We start from the raw sequence: 18,574 nt of genomic DNA, 5'->3' as shown, positions 1-18,574 counted from the left end.
CGGAGAAGCTAGAACAGCGACCATTAAGTGGGGTTGCTGGGCCTCTCCGATACCCTCTCTCTCCCTTGTTCTGGTCCCACTTACACCTGGCTTTGTCTCAGAATACCTGGGAATCTCACTGGCACACACAACTAGGTACTGAGTAAGAGGGAGTAACAATTGCTGTTCTCCCATCATTGAGATAAATGCATAGGGCTAGAAGCATTATAGAGTGAGGGCATCCCCTGCAGAGCTGATCTGACCTCACCTGTCATCTCTCTTTGGGTTTACAATGGCTGTACTTGTGGGAAGTGCAGAGGACTTCCACTTCACCGGCCGCCTGCCCCCGGTGACACCTGCCCAGCGGCAGACCATGGGAACCAGTCTTCCATACTCGATTGCTTCGTTACACACTGGGAAGACTCAGGCTTTTAATCCAAAACTGCAACTCAACAAGGAGGACTGCCAGAGGATGCTGGCAGAACCGCCCAGGTAGTTTCTGCTTCTACTCGCAATCCAGCCCAACCTGCGCCCACACTCTGAGGACTGGGGAGTGAGTTGGGAGAGGGAAACTGCAGTCTTTCTGCACATAGGTGGACTGTGGCAGCCATCTGAATGGCAAGGAGTGAGGAGTCTCTACACAGCACACTCTACCTTAGAGTCCAGAGACTAGACCTCCTGTGAGAAAGTAAGAGGTTAAGGATCTCACAGCTTCATGTGCTACTGGCACTTTACACTGAAAGCCTCCTAAATCTACTTCTTAGGTATCCAGCGTGGGAAGGGTTGGGGTGGGGGGGAGGGGGCTGTGGAGTAGACAAACATGAAGTGGGGGGGAGGGGGTGCAGAGTGCTGGCAGGGTGGGCTGTGTTTGCGAACTGACCACTACTCACCTGCACTGCCTCTCTTACAGGCTTAAAGTTGAGTTCCAGGAAGTAAGATTGACCCTGACTGACTGCTTACAATGAAGTATTTTTAACTCTTGCAGTACCACAGACTTCTCAAAATCTCATTTAGGACAATTTTAAGAGGACCCAGGAATCGTGCATCATGGGCGAAGTGTGAAGGGGGTAAGAAACAATCATATTATAAAGAAAGTAAGGTCCTCTGAGGCGGGGCACGTGAACAAATCCAGATTTCCTCAATTAGACAAGTCCCTTGAAGTAAATTCTATGGGACATGAATTCTGCACAAGTTGTCATATGAACATCTCCAGCTATAATGTGTAAAATGCTGGTTTTTAATTTTCTTTGCAGAAAAATGCATAGGTAAATGCCCAATCAGCCCCATGAACATTTCCTGGAAAGAATTACAAGGATATTGGAGTGATAAAGGTATCCTTGTTGTTGAAGCTTGGGGGCCTCACCTTCTCTGTCCTATCCCTCCCTGTCTCTGGTACTTGTAAGAGTTAAAACCCAACTACTTCAGAAAGAAAATTATACATTACCGTTAGTGAAATGAGTTTTTAGAGTTTTGGGAGAGCCGCCTGCCAGAAGTGCGGAGAAGGTGGTGATGGGGCCTTGTGGCAGTGCGCGGGAGCTGAAGGTTGCCGGTGTGTGCAAGTGTCAGCCTGGGTGAAGGTGCACGTGCATGGCAGCAGAGGTGAGGGGGACACACTGCCTCAAGCCTTGATGCAGAGAAGCTGGGACTGGGTCAGTCATCCGGAGAGAGAGAAAGAGAGATACAGACAGACAGAAGGCTGTACAGAGTTGCCTTCTCAGAGTGGGCATGCAGACAGACACAGCAAGACAGAGCAACACGCCGGAGCAAGGGTTCGCATTAGGGGCGGTGCAAAGAGGAAACACCAGAAGTAACCAGGGCGCGCATCAGCATTCTCTATCTATAGCATGCTTCTACGATGGGCGTGACAGGTGGAAAGAACACTAGTGAGTGGTCCAACCAATTGTCAGGAAAATAAAAATGGTCGTCCAGTTACCAGCTCAATCCCACTACTGCAAACTGTGCCTTTTATGGCCATAACTTGGGGGAAGATGAAAACAAATGTTCGGTGCCTTGCTTACACCTAGAATACCGTTGTCAAATCTGAGCACGTCTAACCTCGAGATTCAGCTCGCTCTTTATATTGGTCATTCCCTTTCAGAAGAGCATCTTTGGGCCACCTAGTGACCCCATTCGAGATATGTGAAAGCAACAGCATCCAAATTTCTCCAAGAGGTGGCATCTACCAATAGAGCATTTCCCGAGCAACACAGACATGAAGGGTCCTTCTTTGACACAGATCCAAGAGTTCTTGCAAGATTGCCGCTGTACTAGGGAAGAACTTACACTAGATCACTCCAGTTAGCAGGTTCCTTACCAAGAAGATTGTCTTTTCAGTGTAAAAAAATATTTTGAATAAAAAATACAAGTGTTTGGCTCTTTGGGTACAAAATTAAATGGTTACTTACCAGTAGGAGTAGTGTTGCAGCTTGAAGAATTATCTGGATTCACAAGCTGTGCATTATTCCACCATCTAATGGTTGGGTTTGGAAACGTTTGTGTTTTTCCTTTTTTTGTTGGGGTTTTGAGTGTTGCTGACCACCATTTGGTGGGAAGCCCATCCCTTATGCCAAGTCTGACGGCGCCCCGGAAGTTCCTGTAATTGGTCGCCATCTTCAGCTTCTTTTTTCTTTTCTCCTTTTTTTCCCTCTTCTTCTCTTTCCCACTTGTTTGTTTCATCTCCCATTTCTGGGCAGGCAGTTGGAGCGCATGTGAATCCAGAAAATTCTTCAAGCTGCAAAACTACTCCTACTGGTAAGTGACAATTTCATTTTGCAGCATGAATCCTTTTCTGGATTCACATGCTGTGCATTAGATTACATAGCGGTATCCTGTCCCTTGGGTTGTTTGGCTTGAAATGTGTATGTGTTGGCAAATAGGAGTTGTAGTACCTTCTTTACCACCTGTGCCCCTTTGTTCATTTGGATGTCCACACAATAGTGTTTTGTGTAGGTGTGTGGAGATGACCAGGTTGCTGCTGTGCAGATTTCGTCAATGGGTACATTTACTAGGAATAAAACCGTTGCGCCCTTCTTTCTGGTTGAATGCACTCTGGGATGCACGGGTAATGTATTATCCGCTCTAGTGTAGTAGGTTTGTATAGTTTCCAAAATCCATCTTGCGATTGTTCCCTTGGGTACTGGTGTTCCCTTGCTCTGGCAAAGGAGACGAATAATTGGTTTCCCTCACAAAAAACGTTTGTTTCCTGTAGGTAATCCATTAGTGCCCTCGCACCTCCATTGTGTGAAGGGCCCTTTCTGCCTGTGTCTGGCTTTTGAAGAAAGCTGGTAGTTGTATGCTTTGGTTGACATGGAATGGTCTCACCACGTTAGGTAGGAACTGTGGACTTGTTCTAAGGACCATCTTGTTCTTGGTGGATCTGCAGGTAAGGTTCCTCTATTGTTGGAGCCTGCAGTTCGCTGACTCTGCGTAGGGATGTGATCACTATTGGAAATTTTGTTTTAAGGGTTAGAGACTTTATATCAGTCTTGAGCATAGGTTCAAAAGGCTCTGTCATTAATTGTGTTAACACTGTGTTTAGGTTCCACACTGGGCTTGATACCGTTATTGGCGGTTCAACCCTTTTTAAACCTTCCGAGATCTCTTCACTACAGGAAGTGTGAAGAGGCTGATTCTTGATGTACCTCTGGTATAATCTACTATTGCTGCTAGATGTACCTTTAGTGATGCGTATGTCAGTCCGCTGCCTAATAGGTGTGCGAGATACATCAGCTCTGTTTCTTTTTCTGTCCTGGCTTCCATCCTTCTGTTGCTTGTGCACCAGTGGATGTATCAGTTCCATTTCTCCATGCAACATTTTCTTGTGCTTGCTTTCTAGCTTCCCTAAGGATTTCCATCGTCCTGGGCGGTAGTTGTAGGTGACCAAATTCTAAGTATTCAGGACCCACGCTGCTAGGCTGTGTGGCTGGTTCCGAATGGTACTCTTCCGTTTTGCAAAGTTAGCAGATCCTTTTCTGCCTTGATTGGGATCCTGCGCCCTCTCACCATCTCCAGCAGGTCCGCATATCAGGTCTCTCTGGCCCATTGTGGGGCTATGAGGATGAGCGTTGTCCTCGGCCGTCTGGCCTTGTACAGTACCCTTGGGATCAGGGGAATAGGTGGAAAGGCGTACGCAAATTTCCCTGACCAGCTTGACAGGACATTCCCTTTGGGCTGGTGGTGTGGAAACCTGAAAGTGAAATCTTGGCATTTTGCATTTTCTGGACTTTCGAAAAGATCTATGCTTGGTGTGCCCCAAACTTGGAAGATATTGTCTAGTACCTCCCGTTTCATCTCCCATTCATGGGAGATGCTGTCTTGCCTGCTCAGACTACCTGCCTCCAAGTTATGCGTCCCTGGGAGGTGAACTGTTTGAAGTGTGATTTGTATTTGAATTGCCCACTACCATATCTCCTGAGCTAGTTTGGACAGGGTGAATGACGTTGTTCCTCCCTGCTTGTTGAGGTAGAACATGGTTATTGTGTTGTCTGTTAGGATCAGTACAGAATGACCTATTGCTTGAGCTTGGAATGCTTTTAGGGCAAGAAAGGCTGTCTTCATCTCTAGACAGTTTGTTTCACAGCATCTGTGTTGTTCCATAGTCCTCTGACCTTCAGGTTGCCTGTGTGTGTCCCCTACCCTTGTGGGATGCGTCAGTCGTTATGGTCACCGTGGGAGCTGGTGTTTTGTATGGTCTCCCTATGTTCACATTTGTCAAGTTCCACCACTGTATTTCCCTTTGTACCTTTGCTGTGACAATGTAAATGTAAATGTAAATGTAAATGTTGTAGACTTGTAAAGCGCACAGCTGCCCCAGCAACAGGGCGTCCCGGCGCTGTAGACCACTGGGGAACCCATCCTGGCTATCCCTGTGAGATGGTCCCTTTCTGGGTATCTCCAAGGTGAAACCAGGCATCCCCAGCATCTGTGGGGGGCCGTTGTAGAGATGAGGCAAGCTTAATGCCCAGAGTTGCCGAGTGTGTTCCTGGTTAGAGTAGGTACCGAGGCAAGAATTATCGAGTCCGTTTTGACCCTGGTCCACAACCCTGCCGCGTCGGGAATTGAACCCTGGTCCCTGGCTGATTCTCTGCTTACGGGTCTGCCGCCTCTAACCAGTGAGCCACACCTCTCCACAATCACTAGATCCTCCCAGCTCCCTGTGGAGCTGTGTCTTCCTAAGACTAACTGTTATTAGCGCTTTGACGCCATTTGGCATTTATTGCGCTTTAAAATCTTTTTCATTAATTCATTCACTCATCTTTGTGGTCTTTCGGCAGGCAAAGGTTGCAGACTTTATCTGGGTCTCTTTTTGTGAATTTGTGATGGCAGTTGTTGCAAAACTTGAAAGGAATATTCTGCACGTCCCCTTTCTGCCTATCCCATCTTCATTCTCTGACCATGTTGATCTTACCAGCGGGGTCCCCCGTCGGGATCAAAAAGGCTCCCCTTCTACGCATTAGATTTTCTCGTGGTCTTCAGTGATTTTTGTTGATTTTCCACCTTCCAGTCTTCGCTCAAAAATTCTTTGGAGCTCCTCCGTCATGCGTCCAGGCTCAACAGCGGGAAAAAAGAATCTGAAGGTGGCGACCATGCACAGGAACTTCCAGGGCGCCGTCTGATGTCAAACAAGGGATGACCTTACAACTAAATGGTGGTCGACGACACCCACAACAACAACAAAAAAAAGAAAGATAAACACAAACGTTTCTGGACCCAACCACTAGAGGGCGGAGTAATGCACAGCATGTGAATCCAGAAAAGGATTCATGCTGCAATACCGTAGTGATGGCAAATACATGATGTTGAAGGACTTCCCCTTCCAACATTGATTAAGGTACCTTTTTACAAAACTGGAAAAACAAAATACTGAGAGCGCTGCACTTGGCAAAAATCAGACCTCTCACCTACCCACGCCATGGTGTCTGGGACTGTTCACAGTCACACTCAGGATTGTTTTCCACCAGGAAGGGTAGGTGCTGCTTTGCTGCAATACAGCTTCACCCAACACGGAGTGCTAAAGGAAATGCGTGTGGGCAGATCAAGACACAGATGGTCTTTTATTCAACGGTGGTTTCAATTCACAATGTGCAGCTGAACCATGAATCTGGTTTCCAGATGGTACAGACTATGTGCCAGAAAACAGGAAAAAAACATGCTACTGACATTGCCAAGATAGTATAGGCTCTGCATAATTTGTAGAAAGTAAGACATGTCAAACAAATGGCAACATATCCAAAAGTCACGAGTAGTGGCTGTCCACTTAATATGCAGGGGACCATCAGGGAGAGCGTCTCCTAATGTAGCTGCAGTGCACGGATGGCCCTCGATAGTGCGTCCTCTCTAAGGTGCCTGTGGAAGTGCAGCGTGCATCTGAGACTCAGTGCTCCATCATCAAAACATCTGCACATGCGTGGCCAACTGAGGACGCCGCTGGGAGCTGTCGTACAAGTCAGGTAGGGACATCTGCCATCCCTGATGGTCCACAGCATATTAAGCGCATGTCCGCCACTCATGACTCCATCCTTTCCTATTGAACTCTGGGGCAACTGACCCTTTAACGATTACCCCTCTGACCTGTAATGCATATTTTTTTCATAGGCTCCACCACTTTGAGTCCTGATGATGACCCCTAATTTCTGACAGGATCGAAACGTCATTGACCATGGCGCGGACCCTTTACACACATTTTGTATCGGACATCAACAAGCCATGCTGTTCTTGTATATTTGATACGGACAGTGATTAATTTTATCACATGTGTATCAGTTTGAGGAGAGCACCAAGCAGGTTTCTATCATTTGCACCTACTGCATTGTTGCAAAATAGTTTTGGTTTTGCATTTAATGATTAAATTACATTTGAATAAGATACCAATTATTTTTCATTGACTTATTAGGTAGCACTGTTCCCGTTAGAGCTATAAAACCCCAGGTCTCTAGTGATTCTTGGGTTCACCCTTGTGCCATCAACTACTGTGGAAAGTAAAGCAGGCTGCTCAATCTGGCCCTGACATGGGCCGATATTTTGTTTATGTTTTTAAGCCCCAGGAGCAGCACACAACGTTGGATGCTTCATAGAGGAGAACTCTTACCGAATGCCCAGAAAAAAAGGCAAAATGCCTAGAAAAAAAGGGACATGTACTACAAAGAGGGAGACGAGCGCAGTCTGTGTATGTGGGACTCTTGAGGAAGTCCAGAGTGATACTCAAAGAGAAACTTGGAGTTTTGTACTCTCATAGTACACCACCCAGAGGAGTGGAACACATGGTTACTCTCCTGCCTCTGTGCCTACAGTTGTCATTAGATGAGCATGTTTGACGCAAAATTCTTATGCAAGTCTCAAAGCCATACCTTATTAAACCTAGCATTAAACATATGCTTCGCTGGCTTGCCAAGAGTAGGTCCATATTCTGAAAGTGAAAAACCTTCTTAAAGTCATGAGCAGAAGAACTGGTTCTGTGGGTGTTCTAAAGCAAAATCCCATTCCTTTCTCTGCTCAACTATGCACACCTATCTGTAACCCCTGAATATTTTTGAAGGTTTTCCTGCATTACCAGGAAGTCAGTCATCTTTGAAGGGATGCCGCTCTAAAGACAGGACATTTTTTTGGCTTTTTCATGGAATTAACAGTGCTGAAAAGTAGATGTTCGAAGAAGCTTGCATATGCATCGCACCGGCTTTCGCTTGGATTCCGGGATAAAATCCCTTGATAAAGACCTAGAAGAGGATATGCAGTTGACCATGGGGAATTTCCTTCCACAGTGCACTGTTATTTTTCGAAGTCTTAAACTTCCAAATTGGAAGCTGCACTACCTTCAAAACAATACCTTGGGAAGGCAGTTTAAACACCAATTACCCTTCTGATGTAGAATCATGCCCGAAGCCAAAGAACTCAATATTCCAAAACAGTCAAGTGCTCAGACATGAACACGCAGGCCAACCTCGATAATACCATATATTATTACTCTTTTGTTTACAAGAAAGGTTTCTTTTTTGGCAAACAAAACATAGGGAATATTGTGTTTCAAGGTTTAATTATCATTCTACTGATAGTTCTGGTTTGGAGGGTATGAGGTTTTTGGGCTGAATTGCTTTGTGTGCAACTAGCTTTATTTTGGGTTAAGCAGCGTTTCAGGGCTGAGGTTTGCTCCTTTACTAAGGACTGTTCAGGATAGTGAAGGGGCTGCATTCTGGAGTTAAGGGACCTTTACGATAAAGTGGCACCGCATGCTCAGGAGAACTGCGTGTAGCCAAAAACGTAATTTTCAAACTATTGCACAACAGAGAAGAAAACAAAAAAGTTGGATTAAGGTGTGGCTTGTTTTTCTAGGTAGGCCTGTCACCTAGAGTGTTTCGACTAAAACAATTGTTCCTAGGTTAATCTTTTGGGCTAACAGGAAATAACTACTTCAAAGCGACTTATGCTAAGGACAACATCTGCCACTGGTATGGGCCAGTAGCGACATAGGTTGTTTGGGGTGCCATCCAACCATTGCAAAATTTCCTTTGCACACCAGAGAATGAAAGTTCCTGTGTTGATCAGTATAGGGTGTTCCTGTCCGAATATAGGACGGTGTGATGTATTTTCTTAGCATGAGGTCAGTTGGAGGCTGTCTATGCATAACTCATGGCGCTGTTGGATAGTTTGGAGTCGATCTGACAGCATTGGGTGCGGGTTTATGATACTGGTGTCAGAGAGCATGTGGCAGAAGGGATTTACTAAATGCTTTCTATGCTTTTGGGGCAGTAATACTTCTTTCACACAGCAGTTTGAGATGTGTCAGCTTGGCATTGCTATCTACATGACTTGATACAACAGTAATTTGTGAAAGCCATATGTATGCCATCTACGAACTCAGTGGGATGGTTGTTGAGAGCTGCCCTAATATGTTCCATTGGGGTTTTACATGAGTGGTCTTGATGGCTAGTAGTGTTGGGAACCACGTGATGCGTTCAGCACTAGAGAAATCTTTGGGTCTGGGAGAGCACCTGTTTGACTGTCACTTATAGCATTACTTGGGTGTGGAGACAGTGTAATATAGTTTTATTCATGTCTGGCATGCACATGATGTGTCCCCTATATATTTACATTTACAAGCAGTCCTGCATTAGCGTGACCAGCTTTTTTCTAGGCCAGCTTTCCAGACCCCAGATGATTAGAAATAGAGGAAACAGCTGTTGCAGGCCAATGAGTCTGTGCAAAAAATCCTGTGAAAAAGAGCAAAGTTTCTGGGGAAGGCCCAGTTTGAGATCTTTGCATCTGGGAAGCTGTCCTCTAAGCCCCAGCAAGGACAGGATTCCATTAGACTAAATGGAGCACCTGTGGTCCACACATGAGTTTCAATGCACCTCCCATCTCCGATCAAGCCTTCACTTCATCCACCTCCCTGAAACCATAGCTTCCCCTGACTTCCTACTTAGAGAGCACAATAGCAATCAACGTGGTAGACAGCGGGGAAAAATGAACTGCAGTTGTAAGGGGTTACAGAAGTGTATTTTTAGCTGAACTGGCCAGCCCTAAACCAGCAGGCATAAGGTCATCCAGTCTTTTTTCCCAGGCCAAAGTTTTATGAACAGCTCATTCCTAAGGGTGTAGGGTGTTCCTTTCCGAATATAGGATTGTGTGGTGTATTTTCTTAGCATGAGGTCAGTTGAAGGATGTCTATGCATAACTCATGATGCTGTTAGATAGTTTGGAGTCGATCTGACAGCATTGGGGTGTGGGTTTATAATACTGGTGTCAGAGATCATGTGGCAGAAGGGATTTCAAGTTCAAAAGGATAGTTAGAAAAAGACTGATATAGGACAACATTGCTCCTACTGAAGAGTAGCAATGTGGCAAATGCCCGTACTCCACACAGCTTTCAAGGCGCTGTAACTGAACTACAATCTCATGACAGTCCATATCAATGTAAAGTTTGCTAGCAGGTTACACTTTAAACAAACACAAGCTTTGGAATTAGATGCCAGGTGTGGCAAATTTATTTTTGCATCCACTGTTCCCATGTTTGCAGTGAGGTAACAGAAAGGTTCCAAGCTTGAGGGGGTGCCTGAAAGCATGTATGTAGATCTGGAAGAAGGGAGCTAAGGGCAGACAAGACAGTGTCAGTAAAGGTTTTTTGGATGGAGGGAAAACCTCAGGGAAGCACTGCAACAGTGCAGGCACAGTGTAGGAAATGTTTTCATAAGACAAAGTGGAATAGATGATTCTCTTTGATTATCTGAGATCTCTAGAAACGAAAGCATGGCTTGCTGCGCGTATGGAGACAATGAACAAACATGGAAGCTTAATTTAGCTTCCTGGTGGATACGACTCAGACTTGTGGATTTGGAAAGAATGTTTTTTGCGGACTTTGTGAGTCTACAGGAAGTAAGATGTGAGCTTGGAGCCCCGCAGAAAGGTGCACTGCTTGCCAGCACCACGTAACACGTGGCAATGGACGTATTGGCCAACTTGGGTAATGGGTAGGTGGCGTAAGGGATGGGATCCCCGAGCTCCTTAGATGGAGTTGTATGATTAAAGGGATTTATTGGAAGAGAGCATTGGGTTCGGCTATGCTGCTTCACAGTAACTATTCACAAACAGTGCTTAGAGTGGAAGGTAGGGAGGTGACAGGTGGTGGTACAGGTAATAAGGACAGTGGCGCTGTAAGGCAGTGCTGTGATGGGGAGGATGGAAATGGTGATCAAAGCAGTAGTGAATGGAAAGGTCTATAACCACATCTGTTTGTCGCCCCCGCCCCCTTCACTAATAAAAACAATTACAACACAGTGCAGATAGTCACAGTACCCTCTGCCCTTGGTTACATCACTAAAGGACAACCAGGGTCATAGTGATCTGCATATTGTATATTCATTTGCTCCCGGGACCTGGAGGATCACTTGTTGCTTTCAAAATGTTCCCATTTCCAAGTGTCATCAAGCGGACTGGTAGATGACTCGGAACTATGTCCGAAACTTCTGCCAGCTATCATTAAACAGAAATCCGAAATTCTGAGTAGTTTTAGTTGTCCCAGAAAGGCTTATGTGGCAGGAAGCACATTCTAACTACACACATATGGTACAACATTATTAAACACAATTCCTTAAATCCACACACCATACATTAGATCTGCGAAAGAAGTTGCTTCAAATCTGGCTATACTTTTACTGAGCACGTTTTTCGTAGATCTCACTTAGACCCCACCAACTCCAATAGAGGACCCTTGCTACTCCACGGTGGGAGACAAGCTGTTCATCGCCACACTTTGTTCTAAAAGGTGCTCCCCACGTCCCACAGAGATGCCTGGAAAAGGAGAGACACCTACTAGACTGCAACGTTCTCTCTCTGATCTCGGCGGTCGCAGCTCCTAGGCCTACTTGCGAGTTGGCAGCAAGGTGGAACAAATACTCTGTGTTTGGCTTCAGGCCCTCCACTGTGTACGAGGTCACTGGGTCAATGGTTTTTGAAATCTGAGAATGCAAAAGGCAACAAAGAGAAGGACATTGGTCAAACAAAGCTTGATGCATAGTTCACCAAAACTGATCAAAAGATGCGCCAGACAGAAAAAACGCCAGGTTATATCTTGGAGAAGACAACCACCACTTCCCACACCACCCACACGAGGATGAAGCAGCAAAGAGCCCAGTTGCCCCCACTCCATCCTATCTCTAGCAATGCACCCAATGAGTCCTGTTTCAAAAGGGATCATGGCCCTATGTGATGTGAAAGCACCTCTAAGCCTCCTGACCCTCTTCCCATCATGTCAGCACCTTTTCAGGTGCTTTAATTGTGTGATTGGTGCCAGTTTATAAAGGGAGTTGTGGTGAGCATTTCCAATTGCGAATTGGATACAATGCAAAGGGAATGTCAATATCTTGTCAAATTAGGCTTTCCCAACTATTTAAGGCAATATACAACTGGTGAATTTGAAGCAGAAGATAACAGTAAACTTGACATTTGAATGATCAGCTCAGCTCGAAAAAAAATTATAAATTGAGATGGATATTTTTTTTATTAAGACAAGATCAAGAGTCTAACCAAGGTAGAGGGTGGAAGTCTAGATTATTCAGGGCGTCTAAGAGTAAATACCTCATCTTCTAATTTGCCATCCATAGCAGAAAGTTTACCTAGATGCAAATAACTAAAATCCACTGAATCACAGACTGGGAGGGTGCAGGGGCTTGCAAGTTAAGTTATCAGATTGAACAACAGCAAAATTGATGATATTGCCAGGTGGGAAAAGGTTCACTCAATATAGCGCTAACATGATGTCTGCAAATCATGGGGTCGGCCCCATCGCTTCCTAGAGTTTAAGGACAGTGTTATGTTCCTAAAGATGTTAGCAATCCCCTCAGCCCCCGTTTCCTCTTTACTAACCACCCTTTTAATATTATTGTTTAATGGTACCATTGTAACCAATGTCTATAGGAAGCCAAATGATGGGTAGAAACATAGGATGCAGACGATTCTTTGAGCCATACTCCAACCCTCCTTACATTGCCTGTCCCATTGTCCTGCTCCCTGCCCTCTCCTCTTCTCAATAACTCTGTTTCTTGTTTGGTATCCTCCTCTCCTGTTGCCAGTGCCTCCATGTTTGCAGGCTTCCAAGCTTCTCTCCTCTCCTTTCTTTCATGAGGTTGTCCCACTTATGAACCTTTATGCCTCAGCTTTTCCTCCCCTTCCTCCCCCTCCCCCCCCACAATATCCTCTCTTCAGGTATCCTGGCCTTCACTCTTCTTTATCGACAGCCCTTTGCCCTTGTTCTCTGCCTTCCACCACCCAAGTGTCCATATTTTTCCTCGGTCCTATCCCTTACTACTATTTGTCTACTCTTTGTTCTCTTCTCCTTCCCACACTTTTCTGCATTGGCCTTCCATCATCTATTTCCATCTTCTTCCTCCACCACCCTCACTGTCATTCCTACATGCCCCCTTTCACTGTCTCACACATTTATGCTTCCACTTTCCCAGACACGGCACCTCCTTGCCATGCCACTTACCCTTTTCTGTCCCCTCTGAAACCTTCCTAAACATCTGCCTCAGGGCGCTTACCTCCTTGCCATGCGGTCCTTCCTTGTAGTACAGTTCGTATGAAACAACGCTCTCCTGCCGGGGTGGGCTCCATGTCAGCATGATGCTTGTCTCGGTTTTAGCTTCTGCCCTGAAGTTCATTGGTTGACCAGGAACTGATATTGTGAAAAAGATAAATTGTGGAAGAAGTGAGTAACAGATCCAGAAAGCAAGTACTAGAAGCACTGATGGGATAAAGGGGAAAAATGCACGTTGATACAAGACACCCCCTGGCAGTCAGCAACCTCTAAAGAGATCATTTGTAGGTGCTGAAAGGCAGGGGGCACTCTACCTCTTAGGGATGCTCACTTTAGTTGGGTAACAGAAATTGTGTGTAAATCTGACACAGGACTGCACAAGACACTGAAACCATCAGCAACTATGAATCAGAATCATATGTTCTTGTGAAGGTGTCCATTTTGGGTTGATGGGTTGAAGGTGGGTAAAGAGGAGGATGCTACATCAGTGGCTTCTATACTGCTTCTGCAGAGTGGCATTACGAATCCACGTTTGAAGTGTCAGCTACTCACTAAAAGAAAGTGTCCATGAAGAACTATCACCTTGTACCTAGAATTGACATCTCTTAAACTTTTAAAGAGTAATGAAAAGGAAAGTAAGAACTAATCAGATAACCTGGCAAACCAAAGAATAGCCAGCATCGCTGAGGTACAAATTAACGAATCCACTTAAATACTGTTTGGTGCCGGCAATCGTGAATGATATTGCATTTGCAATGAGTGCGGGTGAGTATATATAAAACGGAGCGCTTGAAGCAGGGGAACAATCATATATAGAAACTCGAGGCGCCCTCTAAATCGGATTGGCCTGAGCACACATTTTCATCCGGGTCCATAGGGTTTTAAACCACTAGGGCCACGGTCTTTATGCATCTCTAATTAAAAAAAGTCAAATGCTACAGGAAGGAATAGGCACAAAATCACATTGCCCATCTATACCTAAACATATTCCACAGAACTAATTTTACTATGTGCCACAGTGCACTTGAAGTGAGGTTTCTCCCGCATCATACAGCCATGGAAGGTGCCTGCACAATACTTTCTGCTTCCAACCACATATTAGGACACATGAGGCATGCATCAGCGGGGACTACTTGAGCATGCTTACAGACAGGCATGTGCAAACAGGCCCAGCAAAATTGATCAGCTTAGAAGAATCAGTCACATTTTTGCAGAAATGGGATTGTGGTATCAACCCTAGCTTTTTCTGATGTGTTCAGGGCTTACAGACAGACAGAATCATCACCACCCTTATCTTGCTTAGAGAAATTGTGTGCATGTGTTTGCTGTCTGACATCTGCCTATCTCACAGCATCTGCCTCCCTCCAGCAAGACTTACCTCCCTGCTGTGTCTTGACCTGCATAGGCTCAGAGAGTGGCCCATCTCCTACAGATGTGTAGGCTAAAACTCGGACTGTGTAGGTCTCATCTTCTCGTAGGCTCTTCACGGTGGTCAGCTGGCTTCCCTCAACTATGTACTTCTGCCAGTCATTAACAGGCTTGTCGGGTTCCATGGTGAAATAGACTCGGTAGCCTCGAATTTGCCCGTTGGGCTCCACTGGCTCGTCCCAGTGAATGATCATGGTTGAGGGGCTCAGCATTCGTGCCTGGACATTGCGGGGGGCACTGGCTGGTGCCTGCTCTCCTGTGCGGGCTTCCACTGTCTCGCTGGGTGGTCCCTGGCCGATGGAGTTGACTGCAGACACCCAGATCTCATACTCGGAGTTGGGGCTCAATCCTCCGATGCTGTAGCGAGTGGTGGTGATGTCCTCCATGATCTGGTAGGGCCCTTCTTGGCTCTTCGACTTGTACTCGATCACATAATACGACACAGGGTCGGGATTGCCAGAGTCCCAGGTGACCGTGATACTGGTGGCTGTGGTCTCCGTTACCACAGGTTTACCGGGAGCTTTAGGTAGTGCTGAGAAATAGAAAAATATTTATAATTGAATATTTAAATCCTAAGACTATCTTGTAGTAACATGTTCGCGCAACATTTTCTACCATTCCGTTTGCACCTCTGTAAACAGCAGGCGCTACTATTACAGATTTTAAGGCCCACTGCCTATTGACCTACGAAGGATCGTGGGCAGTGTCAACCCTATCAGGATTCAAACTTCAATCAATCAATCACACATTTATAGAGCGCGGAAAATCACTCACGAGGGTCTTGCGACTCTATATTTACCTGTAGATGGCAATGAGTGTTTAACTCCCTAAGACATCTTGTAACAAGGTTTACGAGAGTGAGGTTTTGACAAGCGCAAGCTATACCTGCATCTTTTTAATGGGGAAGTAAATATATGTTGAATGAGGATCAATATACACAATAAAAATCATATTTGTTGATTGCTTAACCATTAACTGATAAACACAAATTGGCTCTAGGTACATGCGTTTTTTGCCAGATGCCTTTACCAACAACAAAATATGACCTTAAAGCTCACTAAACCTGCAAGTCCATTAAACACAATTCGTACATATTTACATCTATTTTTATAGGATCTTAAATGTGTATAAATGGAATTGCATGCTCATATAAAAAACCTTTGTGTGCTGTAAACTCCAAGATATGACCTAGAACAAGATAAGTTTCATTTCTAGAGGTCAAAGTTTCTTTATTTCTAAGTCTCAAAACATGTTTATCAATTGAAGTTAGACCACCTTTATCTCTAGAATTAAAAAAAAAATCTTAATTATGAGGGATCAAAGTTTTTTTTTATCGCTAGAGTTCGAACTCTAATGCTATAGCTTTTTTGACGTCTAAGGATCAGCGCTTAAATCTTTTGTATCCCATTACTTAGCAATTAGTGGTTCTATAGGTCCAGAGATGAAATATGTGATTTAGATGTGTATGGTTCAAACTTCCCTTGTCCTTAGAGGTCAAAGCATCAGCTTCTTTTTGGGTTAAAAAGCCTTTATCATTGGAGCGCAAAGTTTCTATGCCACTGGAGTTTCAGTATTTTATTCCGGAGTGCAACTCTCCCTTTAAACCCTCCAGAGCTCTGGTTTAAAAACTCCCTTAGCCTTACAAGGCGTGGCTTCCCTAAGCGCGTGTATCCCATATGTTAATGATTCTTTATTTCTACACCTTAAAGCTTCTGCATTGGGGGTCAAACATTTTTTGCACCAGTATCAGCTTCTAAATCCAGGACTGGCCTAATCCTCCTGGATCGTCCGGTATTCTCATTACCCACCCACAGATGCTGACCGAACCGCATTTCTCCCAGGTAATCATCTTGCTGTGTCGTTAGCTGTACTGTTATTACAAATAAGCAGAACCAGGATTCAGTCAATATTTCTCTGCGTTATTGAGCCATGACAAAAGGCTTGTATATCTGACAGGACGGCTAGTATTTAGACGTGATCCTAGGGCACCATCGTTGAAGGGAACCAGATGACCCTTAAAGTTAACAAACGTTGCCCTAGCTTTGGGATGCGTTTGCAAAATGTCACCTATTCCCAGCCAACTAGATGACTTCACCATCGCCAGTCAGTTTCTTCTCTTTTTCAACTCTGCCATCCACCGTGAACAATACCTCCCCACTCTAAGTCTGCCCAATTCTTGGTTCTGTGCTCTGCTTCTGTGCAACAACTGCTCACGCAGCCAACACGCAAATACTTGCTCCAGTCGAGAAGCCTGGGGAAGGGGAGGCGACGGAAAAGTGGCATTAAGCTTCACCATGTACTTCACTTTTGTCTCTGTGTACTTGTACGCCCCCGAGACACAGAATTATTAAAAAATTTAAAACAAAGGAATATATGAAAATTGGCTCATAACAATTCTGCAAATTGTTTAAGCATTACTTGTCACCACTATATACCTCTAAACAGTTCACATCTACTACTAAAGTCTGCTTTTATCAGCCTAACATATTTAGCAGGATTCTTCCCTTTCTGACTTTTTTTTTTATCTCTGTAGGTGGGTGATGGCATGTCTTCAGTTCATGGTTTTGTTCATTCTAGACTGGATTTTGGCAATTCTTTCTATATGGGACTACCTAAAAAGAATACTGACACGTTGCAGTATATTCAGAATACAGCAACAAGGACTGTCCCAACCTTGAAGATTTTAATATGTTTCAAAAGCTCTTAACGAACTGCACTGCCTACCAGTGAGGAAAGAAAACACAGTTGTTTCAAAACAGATTGGTTGATGCATTAAGCAAAACCCCTCTTGTGTAGATGCAGTGTCAAATACGTTTCTGGCAGAATTTTGGGATGAATGACCTGTTGTGATTTGTTGTTCCCAAATCTTATTTGAAGAAATGCAGTGGCAAATTGTTTCGAGTGCAAGGTGCCCAGGAATGAAATGTGGTTAAATCTAAGAAAGGACCTATGTTTTCTGAAATTTTCTCAACTATTTGAAGCATGGCTTTTTACATCATAGGCCTTTTGTGTCACTATAATAGCATCTGTACTTTGACAGCAATATGATATCTGTTAAAGGGTGTACGTCATACTTTATAGAATAACCAAACAAACACCAGTGCTTGCACATGGCCCAGCTTTCTCATTCGCCCCACAATCCTACTGCATGAACAGCACAGGTTGCCAATGCCCGCCAACTTAAAGGCTCTCCCTTTGTTTCCACATCTATATTGTCTTTCTTGCTACCCTTGAGCCCATCTGCCCTGCTGTTACCATCCTCTGATCTGGCAACTTCACCTCTTGTGACTCTGTCCCACTTTCCGCTTGCAGGTGTTGATGTTGCTGTGAAGCAATCCATGCACCATGCAGAAACAGCCACCACAAACACTTCCAGGTTCTGTAACCCCAGCCCAATACCTCTCTCCTCCCAGCTGATTCTCCTCCGTATTTACGCACCATGATCCAAACTGTGCAAATGTAGCATTTGTGGTTCTTTGCCAGACGCTTTATAAATTATGAATGAAGAAAAATAAGAAAGCTGATGGCTGCGAGGCTCGCTCAGCATTGTGTTTTCACATCAGAGACAAGAGCGCGCACTGAGAGCCAAGGGGTACTGGAACAATCCAAGATCTGAGGCTGGATTTCAAAGCAGTTCACTTCACCTTTGCTGGTTTGAAAACAGACAGTCAAAGCTGTTGCAGGTGTTAAAACTACATAGGCTCCTTTCAGAAGCCTCGCCACCAGCCACCGCCCTGGTTTGGGTTTTTAAGTGGCCATTTTGGATAAACAGAGGAAAATTCTGGGATCCTTATTGTTAATATGTGATTGGGGAGAGAGTACAAGGCACCATCAAAAATAGCGACAACGTGAAATTCTGATTGCCGGGGATGGTTAGGGATGAGGGGTTGAGTAACACAAACCCAATAATCTCCAAAGGGAAATTCTGGGAATATTTTATTGCTATTGCAGAGTTGGGTAAAGAAAATGGGACACCAGCAAAAGAGACATTCTGGGATCCTTGTAGATGGTGACACTGAATTAATTAAGTAGAACCACTTGTATTTCATGGCACATGAGGGTGAAAACACATGGTGCTAGAATCCTCAGGGTTCCTGGTCCCTGTCTTTAGTATGAGCCAGAATCACTAAGAGGCACCAACCA

General features: G+C 44.8%; 1 protein-coding gene across 7 annotated transcripts in view; it reads right to left on the bottom strand.

Annotated features, from left to right (window-relative positions):
• PTPRS (protein tyrosine phosphatase receptor type S) overlaps positions 1–18,574 on the bottom strand; it is a 455,981-nt gene that overhangs the window by 108,499 nt on the left and 328,908 nt on the right. For all 7 annotated transcript variants that reach the window (XM_085637322.1, XM_085637321.1, XM_085637326.1 and 4 more), the window contains exons 8-10: positions 14,382–14,963; positions 13,008–13,141; positions 11,282–11,426 (exon numbers count right to left, since the gene is read on the bottom strand). In XM_085637322.1, the coding sequence (XP_085493448.1) occupies positions 11,282–11,426; positions 13,008–13,141; positions 14,382–14,963 (861 nt within the window). The remainder of the gene's footprint in view (positions 1–11,281; positions 11,427–13,007; positions 13,142–14,381; positions 14,964–18,574) is intronic.

The sequence above is a fragment of the Triturus cristatus genome, chromosome 12, assembly GCF_964204655.1.
Source record: "Triturus cristatus chromosome 12, aTriCri1.1, whole genome shotgun sequence".
Classification (NCBI taxonomy): Eukaryota; Metazoa; Chordata; class Amphibia; order Caudata; family Salamandridae; genus Triturus; species Triturus cristatus.
This window is presented reverse-complemented; position numbering and strand designations above follow the sequence as displayed.